The 18051-nt window shown below is 31.7% G+C and overlaps 1 protein-coding gene across 11 annotated transcripts in view; it reads left to right on the top strand.

Annotated features, from left to right (window-relative positions):
- Positions 1-18051, top strand: part of Rim (Rab3 interacting molecule) — a 244107-nt gene that overhangs the window by 91421 nt on the left and 134635 nt on the right. For 9 of the 11 annotated variants that reach the window (XM_035091932.1, XM_035091936.1, XM_035091933.1 and 6 more), the window contains 2 exons: positions 15431-15587; positions 15668-15834. The exons of 1 other annotated variant lie outside the window; for it this stretch is intronic. In XM_035091932.1, coding sequence (XP_034947823.1) covers positions 15431-15587; positions 15668-15834 — 324 coding nt within the window. The remainder of the gene's footprint in view (positions 1-15430; positions 15588-15667; positions 15835-18051) is intronic. One more of the 11 variants, XM_035091929.1, reaches the window with a different exon arrangement.

Below are 18051 nucleotides of genomic sequence, written 5' to 3'. Positions count from 1 at the left end.
TCTTCAAAACGAAATTTATCATTGACTTCCAAGAATTTTAAAGATCTTTCAAACAAATCTAAAACAAATTCTAAAAGTTTATTCAAAGAAGAATTAATTTTATTAATTGAAACAACTTTATTACTTTCTGAGAATTTTTTATCAAGAAGATCTTCGAAATCCGTAAATAAACCAGACTTGATTAAGAAATCTAATCCTAGAATACATTCTTCTTCAATTTCAGCAAAAACAACCTCTAATTAACCTTAATATTGGAAATCTTGACAATTCTTCTTAGAATGTCCTTTTTCACCACAATTCCAACATTGGAAAATTTGCGAAGAATTTTAATTTTGGGAATTTGACCTAAAATTTCCTTTGAATGAATTAATTTTATCATCTTTTTTAAAATTATTTCTAAAATTATTATTTTTATTGAAATTATGATTTTTTTTAACTCAAATTATTATTTTTCTTATTATTAAATTTATTTTTATTCTGACCTCCAAAGGTCAAATCTTCAATCGACTCAAGCTCTAAAGCTCTCTGAGTTGCTAATTGAAGAGACTTAATTCTCTCTGAACGAAGAGAAAATTGTAACTTTAATTTTTCTAATCTAGAAATGAATTGCAAACCAGCAATTCTATCTCTCTCTTCAAAAGAGACCGAAGGATACGCAAATTTGACAAGCCTATCCACATCGTTTGAAAAGTCTGTTAAATTTTCATTTTCAGACTGTTTTCTAGCCTGAAAACGACTAAAATAAGCTCGAGAAAATTGAGTTTCACCAAAACGATCTTCCAAAATTTTCTTCAATTTATCAAAATTCCCTAAATCTTCTAAACTGAAATTTTCTAAAATGACTTGAGCTTTGTCCTTCAAACAGGACACTAAAATCGATGCTTCAACTTCATTTGTCCACTTATGCAGACGAGCGATTGTGTCAAATTGACGGGAATAAGATTCCCACGTCTGAGAACCATAAAATTTTCCGGGTTTTGCAAAAGCTAAAGAACTATTATTAACTGAAGAAGTTGAGACCAATTCAACCAAATTATTAGAATTATTTTCTAAATTATGAATTTCCAAATTAAATTTCTTATCTCTCTAAATAAATTTTGAGTCTCTCTTCGACCTTCCTCGAAACGTTCCTCCAAACGAATCTGATCTCGATTTAGTCTTTCTTCCAAACGATTTAATCTCATCTCTAAAGCTAGAAGTCCTCCATTAGTACCGTCTTCGACACAATCGGCATATTGAGTTCTCCTTCCAACTCGAGTTTGTCTCCGACTTGGACTCTTTGGCATGATTTTTAAAATATTCTTTGAAAAATCACCAACAAAACAATTCACGCCACGCGAAACGAACCACTTTCTGACACCAATGTAAAATAAGACCCAATAACAACTTCGGCAAATTAATAAATAAATAAAAATGTTTATTACAGATTGACAGCAATTAATTAAAAGAAAGAATTCGTGCAGTCAACTCAAGTCTCAGTCAAAAACTGGAGATAAACAAACTCTCCCCTCGTTGCTATAAACAATCTAATCGTTAAGCAATCGTCGTTAACTAACAAACTGTCGTTAGTCTAATAGTCATTAGATGACAAACATTTTACAATATGTATAAGATCCATTTATTGCAAAACTTAGCAAGTGGATCAAATTGTTCAATATTTCTGTACAAATTTCTGTGATAATACTTAAAATAAAATAAATAAATAAATTTATTTACAGCTGAAAAAAGGAGAGTTGAAAAATGATTTATATAACTAGTAGACTTCAATAATTATTTTATATGTGCCAAAGCTTCTACGTGAATATTTTGGCGCATATTGTGAGTGGTAAGAGAAAACCAAGACAATTAAAAAATTTGAGTGATCTCTGAGATGAGTCTTTTAGTGAGTTGTTGGGTTCGCGTTGGTGGCTTGAGTTTGGAGAAAAATTTATCAGATGTTCATGATCAATGAAGTCCTAAGACATTCAAGCTGCTTTTGTTATATGCACGAGCTTTTCATTTCTCTTTTGCTTCTGTCTGAGCGCATCGGTTAAGGCTTCGGTGATTGCCAGTCCATTTTGCGAGTGAAAAACCGCCCGCCTTGCCGATACCAGCGACTCCGTCGGCTGTTTCTTGCAACTTTTCTAGAGTATCTGTACATTCAAAACGTCGTCCACATATCTATCATGAGTGGGTAGGTTGATCGCTGGAGGGTAATTATGTTCTTGATCCTTCACAAACTGTAATGAAATGTGGACAGTCAAGTATGGAGCCGGTCTACTTCCATAAGTGACCGTTGTGAAATGATAATGAGTTATATTGTTGTGGTCGTCATCCCAAAGAATGAATTTTAGGTCCCAGTTTCGTAGATCTACAAAAATTTGACGAAACATTTTAGTGATGTCAGTTGAAAAGGTGAATTTATGACGACGAATCAACATCACATCACTCAATCGACAATACATACATAATATCCTTCTGTGATTTTGATTCAGTATGAAGGATGTCGTTGAGTGCAATTCGTGATTGAGTCTTCCTAGATTACTTAAATACTATTCTTAGTTAGGTAGTCTTACTGTCTTATTAATTTACGTTGTGGTAAGGCAAATAAAATAAGCGTTTAGTGCTGTCAGTTGACTGGTAAGTTGGTAGGTGACTAGATAACCCTTCTCCGAGAACCGTCAACCCTCCTGGAGCCAAAGTACCATGTGCCTTCCCTTAAACTGATAATCCGGAATACCACTGTTACTAATGGATCTAGCTACTGACTGGTCTGAAATCTTTTTCATGTGACTAAGTGCCTCGTATTCCTTGAGAAATGATGAATACAATTCTTTGTAGGTTGAGTTCTTGTTCAACTTTCGTAGGAGATGTTGTAAACAATGATGAGCAGTTTGTAATGAGTATCCAAGTTGCAAGGGTGATGAAATAAGTGGCAGGCGTGCAACGTAATAACTTGTTGGATCTCTTGAGTGCGCTGCTTGAAAATGAGCTTCATAAGCGGCTTCATCAGTAGTCAGTTCGTTGACCAATGATACTGGGACTTCTTCTTGTGTCCAGCATTTCGTCCTGACAAAGAATTATATTTAACAAATGAGGGAAAAAGGATAAGGGAAATGCCGGGAAACTTGATCTAAGATTGAATAAGATTAATTAACAAATAAAAACTTTATTAATTCATTAGCAACAGTAATCACAGTTTTACATAGTTCAAGATGTGTTCATTTGAGTTTACAAAATTAATAAAAAAAAGAGAAACTGATAGTAGCATGATTGCAATGAATTATTGAATAAGGTGCAAGGCCACGCAGTTAACAATAAGTTCAAGAAATTCATGAGCTTATGGAGCACTTGGTGAGTTCAGTGACCTGTTGAGGTGGAGCCCTAATTGGTCCGAGTGATGAGTGTTTTGATTGGTTACCGGTGAAGAAACTAGATTTACAATTTAGTTGCGTGAGCTTAACTATTCAGTAATTAATTACTGAATAGAGAGGTAAGTTTATACAAATTATTGAATATTCATGATTGGAAGAATTGAAAAATTCAACAATTAGAAGAAAATTCTGTTTCATCGCAGTTTTGCAGGAACAATATCTCAAATATTCGTATTAATCATGCCTGTATAGAAAAATTTATTAACACGTTAAAATGCGAACAAGGTTTGACTGAGACTTCAATAACGCAATTGGATACAGGTCTTCCTATTCAACGTAAAAGAAAAAAACTTAACATCGGTATTAATGCTCGCTTGAAACTAATTGTGAGTGAATACAGCAAAAGTAAGAAATTACAATATTCACATGATGTGGTGTCTATGATATCACTATAACAGACTATTCTATTTTATCACTTCTGACTCGTATTAATATTGTTGACAATTACAATGTCATTTCTGACCGTCTGAGAAAGTATTACGTCCAGTATTCTTAGTTACGAATTACCAAAATCACTACATTATTTATATTAAAACCAAATAATGATACTTATGTATAAAAAAAGATATTAAAATAAATATACTATTTTGTAAATACAGACTTTATGTTATACATTACTGTGGGGAAACAATTTCAAATTAAAGTTTTCTTTATTTTTCTATACATTTTTAATCTAATCATTACAATAATGGCATTTCACTTAGGTATTGTCATCAGTCATTTTGTCTCGGTAACTTTATCGGTCAGATTCATTGTCGTCCAGTTGTTTTTATCATGGATTATTTTGTCAACATATTTCTAGTCGTGGCACGGATCAGAAGTAATATAGACTACTATTTGCTTATGTAAATTGTTTATAACAATTGCATTTGTTATAAACTATTGAAAATAGTATCTATGCAATATATACGAGTTCTTCTAACGCAATATTTTTCCTTTTACTGAAAAAAAGTTACCGTCTATGTAAGGTGCATGAACACAGACTTTTTTTGTTTATAACAATTGAATTTAATATGAACAATTAAAAATGGAATCTAGGCAACACACCCAAGTTTTGCCAATGGGAAATGTTTTCTTCTACTGAAGGAGAGTTACTAGCCGTGTTACATGAATATAAGATTCAGAGAATCTAATAAGATTTTTCGGAATCTCAGAACATAGTCATAATTTTCAGAAATTTAATTAATTTATGCCGAACTGCGTTTTTTTATTTCAGTTGGACTGATGTACGCAGGAAAAAAACAACGTTACGCAGAATTAAAAAAAATCAATTCGCTTCACAGACAACAATGTTACACAGTCAATGTAAAAGTATCGAAGATATATAATTTTATTTATATAGAAACTAGACACTCCATTTTTTTTTTCCTCAAAATCAATCCATTTATCTGAAAAACACGTTTGAACTTAAACTTTTCTCATTAATTATAAACAATACGTATCTATTATAAATACACACGAAATTATTACTCAAAACTTTCCTTAAACAATCGATTCTTCTGTAACGCAATTATGTCACATCAATTGTTTACAATGAATAAGAGATTTTCCTAAGCAGCTGAAAATGTACCATAGTTTAAAATTTTTGTGTATTAATTCCTTCTGTTTATTACTGCTTTAACCAGTCAAATAGCATCTATGCGAATAAAGTCGCAGGAATAAGCTAGTAAACAACATGAATGTTTTAATTAAGGTATTCAGTCAACAAAAAGTATGCCAGGGTGCGCAATTAAATGATGACTTATTGAATATTGACAAAACTTCATGTATTGGGACATGAAGTTTTGTCTTAAATTTCATTCAAAAGAATGAATGATTACCAAACAAAATTTAAGTCTCTCAAGAAAATTTATTCAGAAACTAAAATGAAAAATAAAGAAATGGTGAAAAAAATGAATTAATTAATCAATGACTTGAATGCCACAAAAAAATATTCTTCCTCTGCCATGTCCTAGTACTATCACTGCTTGAACTGTCTATGTATTTTCGTTACTTTTAATCCTAATTCGATACATAGTTTCATATTCCTATACTGGATAATGTATTTTTTTCATCATGTAAAGTTGTTATTAATTTGAAAAGCTTCGAATTAGGTGTTCAGAAATTCTTAAGGCTAAGTGTTAGATTTCCATGTTTCTTGAATAAACTTTGAGGATCTTCCGAGTCAACTTCAAGTATATAACCAAAAGAATCATGATCATTTATTGTCATAATATCGATTTCTGTTGTAGTTGCGAAAACAACTGTATGGTAATGGAAAATTCATGGTTGCCCCGTACAAATTATTTATATCATAATACATTAAATATGATATTTTTTCATATGATTGATAATCATTGCCTATAAATACGTTATTTGCCTCAGCACATCTATTATATCATTGTAATACTTCATATCTTATTCCTTCCTCTGTAAATAATACCATTCCAGTATTATATATGAAGAATCTGAATTATAAGTTCTCATACAAGTTATTCTGAAATTTTCAAATACATCTGCTAAAAAAGAAAAATCTGTAAACAAATAAAAATCATGATAATCCCCTAAAGTTTTAATATTGAAGTGACATACTTTAAGTGCACGCTCATAATCTTCATCGGTTATTTTCCAATCATTTGGAGAAGAAAAAATTTTTTTTCATTAAATAATTAATTTTCTTCAAGTATTTTCCAATTACTACAATATTCATATGGATACATATCTTTACATATTGCTAAATAAGATGATTCTTCATCAGGGAAATTTTTCATCATCATCAAATTACACTCATTATTAACATATATGACTTTGTCTTGTTCAAAAATAAAACAGTTGCTCATCATTCAATGGCTCCATCGACTTGGGATTATCAATTATTTATTTATATTTTTTAGAAAATTCTCGCGACTCCACCATAAATCATCTTATACAATCTTTTCCACGATTAAGGCTGGGCTGTAGACAGATTCCCTCTTAGCGGGTCTCGAAGCAATTTTTCTTGACAATCCACGTCATCGAAAATAAATATTTTTTTTTCAGTTTAGTTCTCAAATGGAAGATCATGTCATTCTGTATGACGTTCTACACAAGTATTTATTTATTTATTTTATAATAATAAAAAATTGAAATAAAATATGGACCACTAGACCAATCGTCGAGGAATATTTCCCTTATGGTCTAGCAGATAACTCTACGGCCCGAGTGACGCTAACAAGCACGCAGCCAAGCACTTTTAGCGTCAATTAGCTCCAGGCAAATCATGCGGTCAACTTTGTAATTGTACCCGCAACAATATCGCAGAATTTTACAGTAAACTCACGCTTTTTAATAAAAGTTAATATCAGTCTTCTCTATTAGTGTATCACAAACAAACGTGAATTACAATCATCATTCTACATAGCACCAGTGGTCCAGGATAATCAGTTTTGTGTTTTTAAGCGCGAAGCTGTGCTAGTGTTGACGCTACAGTACCTCTCGAACTCATCTGTACTATTATCGGTGCGGAAAGTATTAGCCCCTCAGTTTAGAAGAGCATAAAAGAAAAAACAATGCCCATGAGAAATTGAACCCAGATTAAAAATGTAGGTTGAGCAATTCTACGTTACCTGCTAAAATTTGACTTTAATCGGTTAATAAGTCCACCCGGTACCTAATTTTGAAAGTCGAAAAAGGGCGTTTTCAATGTAGAAAATTTTTTAGGAAAAATATAAACGACCATAATGAGGTCAAAATTTGTCCAATCGAGTTGAAAATTTTTTTGTAGTTTATCTATTATCTCAATTGCCGAATTAATTATTCAAAGAAACATTTATAAACACTATCTCAACAACAAAACAAGATAATAAAATGATTCAAACGGAAAGACGCAGAAAAAAAAATCACATCATAATCCGCAATTAGAAATGTAAGGACACAAAGAATTCGCGAAAATATGAGACTTTTTAAAAATGGTACATGTGTTTACGTCACCGATTAACGTTAAGGCTTAACGGTCGTAAACCCATTCTTTGCGTATATGTACACAGAGGAGGATTGAAAGATAGAAAAAATTTTACGTGCGTGCAACAAGAAAACATGTGTAGATAAAAAAGCGTAGGACGTGAGAAACTTTCAGCGGGGCAAAAAATAACTAAAAGGACCAATAAAAAATAATTCCAAGATCGGAACACTCGCGCGTCACAAATTCAATATTTATAAGACCTTTATGTATAGAAATTAAGAAATAAAAATTGATCTGCAAATTGTTTATAGTATAATTAATAACAAAGAGTTAATTTTATTTGTTAAAAACTATATTCAAACCCGTAGGGCAATTCGTAGCACTTTACAATGTAACTATCCAGAAATCAATATCTAAAATTCGGTAAGGATGTTTTTGCCTACTCTTGGCCAACAATGAATTGTGGCTCGACGAAAACCACGTGAAGGAGGTAGGCATTTTTCGTCAGGAGGGGAAAGGAGATTGGTTTGGGCTTTTTATTTGTTGATTCTTATATGTTATCATTTGTGGTATTTTGTGATTTTTATTTTCTTCCTTGTTGTTTTGTGATTATTGTTTGGTGTTAATCAAATATTTTGCTCATTTTTCTTACTGTTTCTTTTTTACCTGAAAAAAAATTGTCTCTTCGGTTGCTGCATATACATTGTCGTACGGTTATTCCATTGCTCATCTTTAGCTATCACTGTCACTCTCTTCGTCAGTTTCATCATCTTTACTATCATCTTCTGCGTTCTCCACTATCGATTCCATTCTTTCTGAAATGGTTTTCGCCAGTTTACAAGCTTTTTCTTCTTCTTTTTTAGCGTGCTGGATGCACCGCAGCCATAACGTTGGAGGAATGGATGTCATCGCCTCTATACACAGCTGATGTACATCGTTTACCTTAAAGGTTTTGTTGCGTTTTGCTACGTAATTTTTCACGTATGCCCATACGAGTTCAATTGGATTATACTCACAGTGTGCTACTGGCAGCCATAAAATTTTTACTTCGTCTCCACGCATTTCTTTGGCAATTTTACTTAACATGTAATGTCTTGGATAGTGATAGGGCTTTGCTAAGTTAAGAAGTTCATTTTTGTACTTGTCTTCAAAATTTTCTGCATATGTTGGCACTTTTACCTCTCGCTTTTTTAACCATTGGATTATCTGCTCTTTCCGCCATTGTGTGGTGGGATTACAAAATTCGGGATCAAGCATTGTATGATAAGGTGCTTGACCTAGGACTATTACCGATTTACTGGGGAGCACGCGTAGTACGTCTTCCATCCATTCTTGATAGTGTTGAGCGTTCATTTCATCGTGGTAGTCGCTCGATCTCTTTACGCCAACAAAACATTTTATTGCGTCTGGTAAAAATCCATCTTCATTTCTAATATGCAGCAGGATCACCCGTTTTCCAGCTCCAGAAGGTGTAATAAAACCACCTCGTTGTCCGTAAACATCTTGGACTTTCTCACGATATAAATCGTAAGTGTCAAATGCGTTCATCTCGGTGCTCTCTGTCCATCCATACTTTCGACTATGATTTGCTCCACACCACGATTCGTCAGTATAAAATATTTTGTAACCCTTGTTACGGTATCCTTCAATTTCGCGCAAATATTTATCACGCTACCCAGCGATTTTCACGCTTTCCATCCAAACGGGTTTCTTAGCTAGTTTTTCATAAGAAAAATTCAAATTTTTCATCAACTTCCTGAAGGTTGTAAGTTTAAACTCCGGTAGGTCCGGCACTTCTTGTTTTAATATTTCATACAACGCTAACGTAGTTGGAAACTCTTTCCTTGCATAAAACTCGTGAATTTTTCGCCGTATCAACCTTTGCAAATTCTCATCACACGGAATGGATGGTCTTCCACTTTTTTCGGTTTTTTTTATTTCACCGTTCTTTCGCCATTCACTCGTGACACGCTTAACGGTCCTCTCTGAGATTTGAAGGCATTCTGCAGTCCTCCTTATCACCTGCATCACATCATTCGGTCCATTCATTTTTTCTTCATCGAAATACTGGCGTGCATTAATGATCATTAATTTTTCACCTTCTGTTAAATGTTTTAGTGATTCCACATTTTTCTTGCTTTTCTCTTTTTTTTAGCAGTTTCGGTTCTTCAGCATGTGATCGGTTTAAATCTGATGATGACGATTCTTCATCACTGATATGCAATGGTGAGTTTGCATTTCTCTTAAAAGTGTTATCTTCTATAGGATTTACATTTTCTCTGTAGACGATAATAGTGTACCTGTCACGACACGTTCTGTCGGAATATTGTAGTAATTCTTTTTTTTTTAGACAATTTCTTTGTAAATTATTAACAGACAACTTACAAACAATTAGTGATTAATTATCTATACTCATAGGTTAAGTGTTGTGTTAATCAAAACCAGAAAACCATACTTTATTGGGTTCGTGCATTTATTTCGCTGAACCATTTCGCATCCAACATACCACTTGTCATTACAGTCCACTAGGTTTGTCAAGAAAAATTTGAGGTGTTCATGCATGGATTTTGATACTTTTTCGACTCAACGAGTAGCATAAAGAAGCATACGCGGAAGGAAGAAAGCCTCATGATAGTAGAAAGAGACGTGGGAATCTTATTCACGTCAATTTGAGACCATCGCTCGATTACATAATTGGTCGAATGAAGTTAAAGCTTCAATTTTAAAGTCCTGTTTGAAGGACAAAGCTCAAGAAATTTTAGAAAACTTGAGCATAGATGATTTAAAAAATTTTAGTGTGTTATCGAAATCTTTAGAAAATCGTTTCGGTGAAGCTCAATTTTCTAAAGCTTATTTCAGTCGTTTCCATGCTAGAAAACAAAATAAAAATAAAAGTTTAATTGATTTTTCCAACGATTTGGATAAGTTAGTAAAATATGCGTGTCCGAGAATTTCAGGTGATAAAAGAGAACGAATGGCCGGATTACAGTTTATTGCAGGATTAAATAATCCAAAACTACAATCCTCTTCACGGTCAAAAGGTTAGAATTTCTTGAATCAACCTTCACTTACACTTAAAGGTGAAAGTAATGGTTAAAAATGTTATACGTTACTTGATACTGCTGCTGATATAACGATTGTTAATTCTTCATTTTTTAAATTTTACAACATTTTATTAATGTTAGAAATGTTTTTACTATTAAACAAGTTCCTCGTCGTCTTCCTTAACACTATAGAAATAAAGGAACAGGATGCAATTGAATCTTCTCATAGTCCTTGGGCATGTCCTGTTCTTCTTGTTCCTAAAAAAGGAGATGATATTAGATTTTGTGTTGATTCTACTCCAATTCCTCATCAAGAAAATATTTTAAATATGGTTCTCGGTGCCCAATGGTTTTCGACTATTGATTTCAAGAAAGGATATTGGCAAGTTAAAGTTGCTCCTGAAGATCGTGAGAAGAAAGCTTTTTGTATTAGAAGTGAACTTTGGCAATTTATAGTTCTTCCTTTTGGTTGATGTAATGCTCCTGCTACTTTTCTAAAACTTATGAATATAGTTTTACAAGGTCTCCTCGGCAAAATTTGTTTAGTTTATTTAAATGATATAATTATCTTTAGTAAGAATCTTCATGAACATTTTATTCATCTTCAAAATGTTTTTGAAAGACTTTTACAATCAGGACTTAAAATTTATGCTAAGAAATGCATATTTTTCCAAGAAGAAAATGTCTTTTTAGGTCATATTGTTTCTAGTGAAGGTTCAAAGAGTTGTCCCGAAGAGATTTCTGCCATTATTAATTGGCCTCTTTCGAAAAATAAAAGTGAACTTAAGGAGTTTTTTTGGACTTTGCTCGTATTATAGGAAATTGATCAAAGATTTTGCTACTATTGCACAACCTTCATATCTTATTAGTCAGGAAAAGAAAGATTTTATTTGGAATATATAGCTCTTCAAACTTTTCAAAAATTGAAACAAATTTTAACTACTACACCTATTTAAGGTTATCGTGACCCTAATTTTCCATTTATTCTTGACATAAATGCTTCTAATGTTGGTACTGAAGCTGTTCTATCTCAGAAAATTCCAATTAAGAAAAATAGTGAAATTTTTTATCAAGACAAGGTTATTGCGTATTTTAGTAAGACTTCAAATAGTCGTAAACAAAATTATTGTGTTACTGAAAAATAATTGTTAGCTATTGTTATTTCGGTTGAACATTTTCGTCATTTTCTTCTCGGTAAACGATTCACAGTTAGAACTGATCATGCACCTCTTAGCTGGTTACTTTCTTTCAAAAATCCTAAAGATCAAGTTGCTCGTTGGTTAGAAATTTTGTTTCAATATAATTTTGAAGTTCAGCATAAACCTGGTCGAAGTCATGGTAATGCTAATGCTTTATCTCGACGTCCATGTGATTGCAAAAAATGTTTGAAAATTTATGCTAATAAAGAATGTTCTTCCAATGAAAATAATTTCCGTTGTTATGTAATTTTGTTCTTTAAAGGTGTCAATATGTAAACCATATGCTTGATCTTAGAGACTTTAAGTTCCTCTTTTTAGTCCTAGCCTTTCGACCAATAGACAGGGATGAGGGGATCTTCGATAGAGAAAGTAAAAATGTGTGATTTATATAAAAACAATAACAAAATTTTATTGAATGAAAATTATTGAAAAATTATAACAACAATTTAAACGTTACCAACAGATGATTTCTTTTACTCTGGTCGAGATGAATTACAATTAATTGGTCCTCAGTCGATGTTCCAGTCAGCGCAATTATTCACTTTTTCTCGCGAATTAATTTAAATATCAATTTAAAAATAATTTGACGATCAAATAAACTTCATGCAAAAATTTACAAACTTTTAAGTATTATCAATACAATACTCAAGACTTATGATTTCAAGAGATGTTCCACGACGATCTGATCTCGATCTTACTTTTTCGACAACTGACTGATGCATCAAACCTTACGTATTTATTTGGTCGAATGTGACATAATTAGAAGTCCCTTGCTTCAGGCACGCACAAGTCCCTTCGCATGGTCTTTTCCTTTTTTGGAACAGCTAACGCTCTTCTTACGTCACGTACTCTTTTTTTAAAAATTTTATTGCTTTTCGCCACGTGGGTTTTCCAAAAGCAATAAAATATCTAAAAAATGACTTCCTCAACTATTCTTCGAAATCCTTTCTATTTTAACGAAATCTTCGGAAAACTCAAAAAAAATAACTTGAGTAATAATCGTTAACCTCAATCCTTAAGTTTATCGCTATTCATTTTTAGCTTTTCTTAAAATATATTTTAAATAATTATATGAAATAATTAAAAATACATTTAGACATTACACCGTATTATCTGTGAAATTACTAATAATTCCGATCGGATGGAATTTCAGAATGATGATAGTATTTTGAATGTAATAATTGAATTCAAAAAAGAAAATAAAATTCCTGAATTTAGTGATGTTTCTCATTTAGATTCGACTTTTAAACTTTATTTACTTAATTGGAATTCTTTAGAATTAAAAGATAGAGTTTTAGTTAAACGATGGGAAGCTCCTGATTTTTTTTATATTATTAACTTCTCATTAAGAAGATTAAAATTGGGTCGATTAGTGAAATTTGAATTTTCATCAAATCTCCACGTTTCAAGATATTTGCAAGCATACTGACATATTTTTAGAATGATGTGTGTATGTATGTATGTATGTATGTACGGACGTCAGCATTTTTTTCGTTTTCGATATCTTAAGAACGAATCAAGATCTCAACTTCAACCAAAATTAATTCGAAAGATATTATTATAAAGAAGACTTGAAAGAAAATCGAACGAATTCGATCGAGCCATTTTTTTTTTTATAACAAAATAACTCATAGAAAAATGAATAGATTAGCTATTCAAAATACTTTTAAGTCAAACAATAACAATTCCATTTGAAAATTGTGGCGATACTGATTAGACATCGTTGTTCACAATCAAATATGACTTTCAACAATTACACATTGTTTATTACAATATGAATTTGTTATAAACAATTAAAAATTGTATTTATCGATTAAGTAATGTGTTTATCACATGGATTTGGATGCTTTCAACGAACATTGATTATAACTATTTAAATTTGTTATAAACAATTACTAATGGAAAGTTCGTCGTGTTAGTACAGACAAAGTGTGCTCAGACCTATTTTATCAAATTATTTTTCTTATTTGATATTGTTATGTAATTTTACTGTTTAAAGGGGTCAATATGTAAACCATATGCTTGATCTTAGAGACTTTAAGTTCCTCTTTTTAGTCCTAGCCTTTCGACCAATAGACAGGGATGAGGGAATCTTCGATAGAGAAAGTAAAAATGTGTGAGATATATAAAAACAATAACAACATTTTATTGAATGAAAATTATTGTAAAGTTATAACAACAATTTAAACGTTACCAACAGATGATTTCTTCTACTCTGGTCGAGATGAATTACAATTAATTGGTCCTTAGTCGATGTTCCAGTCAGCGCAATTATTAACTTTTTCTCGCGAATTAATTTAAATATCAATTTAAAAATAATTTGATGATCAAATAAACTTCATACAAAAATTTACAAACTTTTAAGTATTATCAATACAATACTCAAGACTTATGATTTCAAGAGATGTTCCACGACGATCTGATCTCGATCTTACTTTTTCGACAACTGACTGATGCATCAAACCTTACGTATTTATTTAGTCGAATGTGACATAATTAGAAGTCCCTTGCTTCAGGCACGCACAAGTCCCTCCGCATGGTCTTTTTCTTTTTTGGAACAGCTAACGCTCTTCTTACGTCACGTACTCTTTTTTTAAAAATTTTATTGCTTTTCGCCACGTGGGTTTTCCAAAAGCAATAAAATATCTAAAAGATGATTTCCTCAACTATTCTTCGAAATCCTTTCTATTTTAACGAAATCTAAGGAAAACTCAAAAAATAACTTGAGTAATAATCGTTTACCTCAATCCTTAAGTTTTATTGCTATTCATTTTTAGCTTTTCTTAAAATATATTTTAAATAATTATGTGAAACAATTTAAATACATTCACACATTACAATATGTACAAAAAATTGAGAAATGTATTTTAAGACAGCCCCAATCTTTCAGGCTGTACGAAAATGTGGCCCAAGCGTGAAGAATGACAATGATGAAATTACACAAAATCCTAAAATTATTGAACGCCAAGTATTTACATCCAAAAATTAACAATATTTAAAATAAATTGTTTCTTCAATTTGTTTTTTTTTTAATTTAGTACGTTCTATGATACAATTAACATAACAACCAAAAACTGGGCATAACTGTCAAGATTGTATAGATGCATGAAATTTTGATTATATTGAACGTATTCATGTCAATTATTAAGTAACATACATTGTACAGAATGAGGTTGATTCTACCGTTTCATTTTCTGAATTCATGATATGTTATTGCTTTCCGTTGTAAAAAACAATTGCTGTTGTTATTTTTATTATCACTTTCCTTGGTTAAATTCATGACCATACATGGACATAAGTCGATTAAACTATGGTCTTGTGATGCGATAATGCAAATGATCTAAATAAAGTAATATTAAAATAGTCAACAAAAAAAATGTTACTATTTTTTATATTTGTCACAACATCGACATTGAATTAGTTTTATGCAATAAACATATATGTACCTTAAACCTGATTAGATTTTGAGAAAAATCCGTTAAGCCGTTTTTATGCCAAGTAAAAGAACTGAATAAGTGCTAACCGATTTCCGAAATTTATAAGTTTTCTCTGAAAAATTGAGTGATTTTTAAAAATTTTGTTGCTTTCCACTAATAAAATAATAATGTAGATGTTCCGACTCACACTGAGGCCAGTTTTTTTTTATTAAAAATAAAGAGTGCAAATTTATTAAAAGAAACAACACGTCAGATTTTCTCAAAAATCGATTTCATCTAAAGCACAGTGCATTAATATATTTATGTATATATAAATACGTAGTAACATTTCGATAGAATTGCACACTTTTCCATATATATTTTCAATATTTAATATTTCTATATTTGTAGTAATAAAGATTACTGTATGTTAAAATAGCCACTATTCTAGTCCACCACCTGAGAAGGAATATGGAATTCTAGACAATGAACGCTGCAGTCGTCGAGATATGTTGACTCAGAACAATAAAAGAGCCGCACTAATGATTACCCGTGATCATAGTATTACAACATCTAATTACATGGCATACAAAAAGGTAAAGCTGTAATAAATGCATCAAAATAAATTATAAGATATTAAGTAAGAAATATTGACACATACTGATTGTTTTCATAGGATGATCAGTCACATGGAATGATAAGCCACAGATCTTATAGCGCAGCACCCATGGAATCTTCTTATATTAGATACAGAGGCAGATCACAAAGTCCTACTGGACATCGCTCTCTTTCACCTCCTGAACATCGATCAATTCCCTACGCTTATGGTTACATAGCTACCAGGTAGTGTAACTGGTATTGTCGCTTTTTTGACAGTAGTTATATTATAAAAAATTTGCGGACTCTACCGCTTCGTACTAATTGTTATCATTACAACAGTATCAAAAATTGTTTGCCACCGTAAATGGATAAAGTAACATCACACTTCTGACAAAAAAAATTACAGGCTCTTCGATATTTAATTAAAATATTAAGACACAAAGTCCCAAATATTCTCTTCTTTTGTTCTGTTTTTTTTCCAAGTAAAACTTCTTTACACACGCTTAACTTGGAGACTAAGCTAGTGAATGCGTGATAAGAGCTTTATGATAAATGTCATCGGGCGAGGCGAACAAAAGTGGAGAGGGAGATATAAGTTAAAGGAATCTAAGCAATATATATAAATTCTTTCCACGCGTGATCTTTTCTTTTACTTAAAAAATGATATTGACCGTGTTATATGACTATTTACGTACTATATTTAACTGTAATGATTAAATTTTTTATAAACAATCGAAAACAGGGTCTATTCATTATATTTTAGTTCTCCTAACGCGTAATTTTTTCGTTGACTATAATTTAATTACAAACCATGTAAAATGAATGGAAAATACTCTTTTCTATCATAACAATTGAATTTGTTATGAACAATAAAAAACGGGATCTATTCAATGTATTTGAACTCTCCCAAAAGGAAATATTTTTTAATAAAAGTAAAGTTATAAATGATGTAGAATGCATAAAAGTCTACTCCTTCTATTTATAACAATTAGATTTATTGTAAAGGAGAAGAATAGCAGTAATATAGTATTACTATGAAATTTAAATGATTTCTTTTTATTTTCATTACTTACATATATATACATATATATATGTGTTGAGAGAATTTCAACTTTGGATAACCTGAGCGTTTAAAGATAGGGATGATTGTGCTGGATCAGAGCAATTGGGAAATCAGGTTTCATAAAAAATTTAATATCTTTATTTCTGCACTAACAATGAACAATATACACGGTACAATTTGTTACGTCACTGAATAAATGGCTGAATGGCTCTAGAAATAACTGAATGTCAATTTTCGATTTACTGAATTTTTGTTGAATGTCTGATAAATGCTTAACTTGGTGTGTTTGGTATTATTGACCTTCCACACGAGCTCAACACGCTTCTCAAGTCAATAAAAGATATGATTGTGCACGTGGCGTTTGCCTATCAATGCAATGCAAAATAAATTCAATGAATTACTCGAATTTACTGTGACTCGTCTTTAAATGATTATTGATTCACTAATAGAATGAACTTGTGAATGTATTTATTGATTCAGAATTACACTAGCACTGAAGATTGACTCAGGAAGGATATAATTTTTAGATAAGAATTAAAATTGCGTGTACACGTAGATGAGAACAGAAAAAAAATGGCGACAGGAACTTCAGTAGTCAAAATGGACACTGGAAATTAGTCAAATGAGTGACTAGATTAAGAAATATTGATTATTTGGTCGATTGGTTATCAACCCAGTGCCACGATGGCCGCCGAAGTTCCTATCAGCCGGTAATTCAAAACTGAGAATTGATTAATTCTCAACACTTACATATACTAACTAAAGAGTACTTTTTCAATAAAATATTTCGGGATGAATCATGACTCAAAGTCCTAAACTCAATAACGCAATATCTTAATCTTTAATAATAACCAAATTTCAAATCAAATCAACTGAACTAAATCATAAATTTCTCCGATCGAATCCACAGTTAACCTCAACTTAACGAGTACGAGATTGAACCAAGCCTTACGGATTTTTTTCTATACCACTATATATTTTCAACTAACCACAAATTTATTTTTTTGACCCATTGCATTTACTTTTTAATAACTTACACCTTCCGTAGAGAGATTTTGATGTTTAGCTTTTGACAAATGTAGTCCGAGCTGTTCTGGACTTCCTTCTACTGGGATAGAAAATCATTGCTGGTCTTTATTCTGTGTGGTGGATCCCTGCTTGCTCAGTTGGTACACTTAACCATTCACAGGCGAGGCTTTCACTCGACTGTCTACGAGCTCAGCTCACAATTGACCTTCTTCAAAAATGCATTCTCAAATCCTTAAGCTTTAATCTCTTCCACACTTTCATCTTTTTCTACGACTTCCATTTTACTGGCAACAGCCTCATGACTACAAACCTTAGAGCTAGGACGTCTCCTAGCATGGAAAAACTGCGGGATAGTACGTTGCTTTTGG

This window comes from Chelonus insularis, unplaced genomic scaffold, assembly GCF_013357705.1.
Source record: "Chelonus insularis isolate UGA/USDA-ARS -01 unplaced genomic scaffold, ASM1335770v1 contig_8_pilon, whole genome shotgun sequence".
Lineage (NCBI taxonomy): Eukaryota > Metazoa > Arthropoda > Insecta > Hymenoptera > Braconidae > Chelonus > Chelonus insularis.
This window is presented reverse-complemented; position numbering and strand designations above follow the sequence as displayed.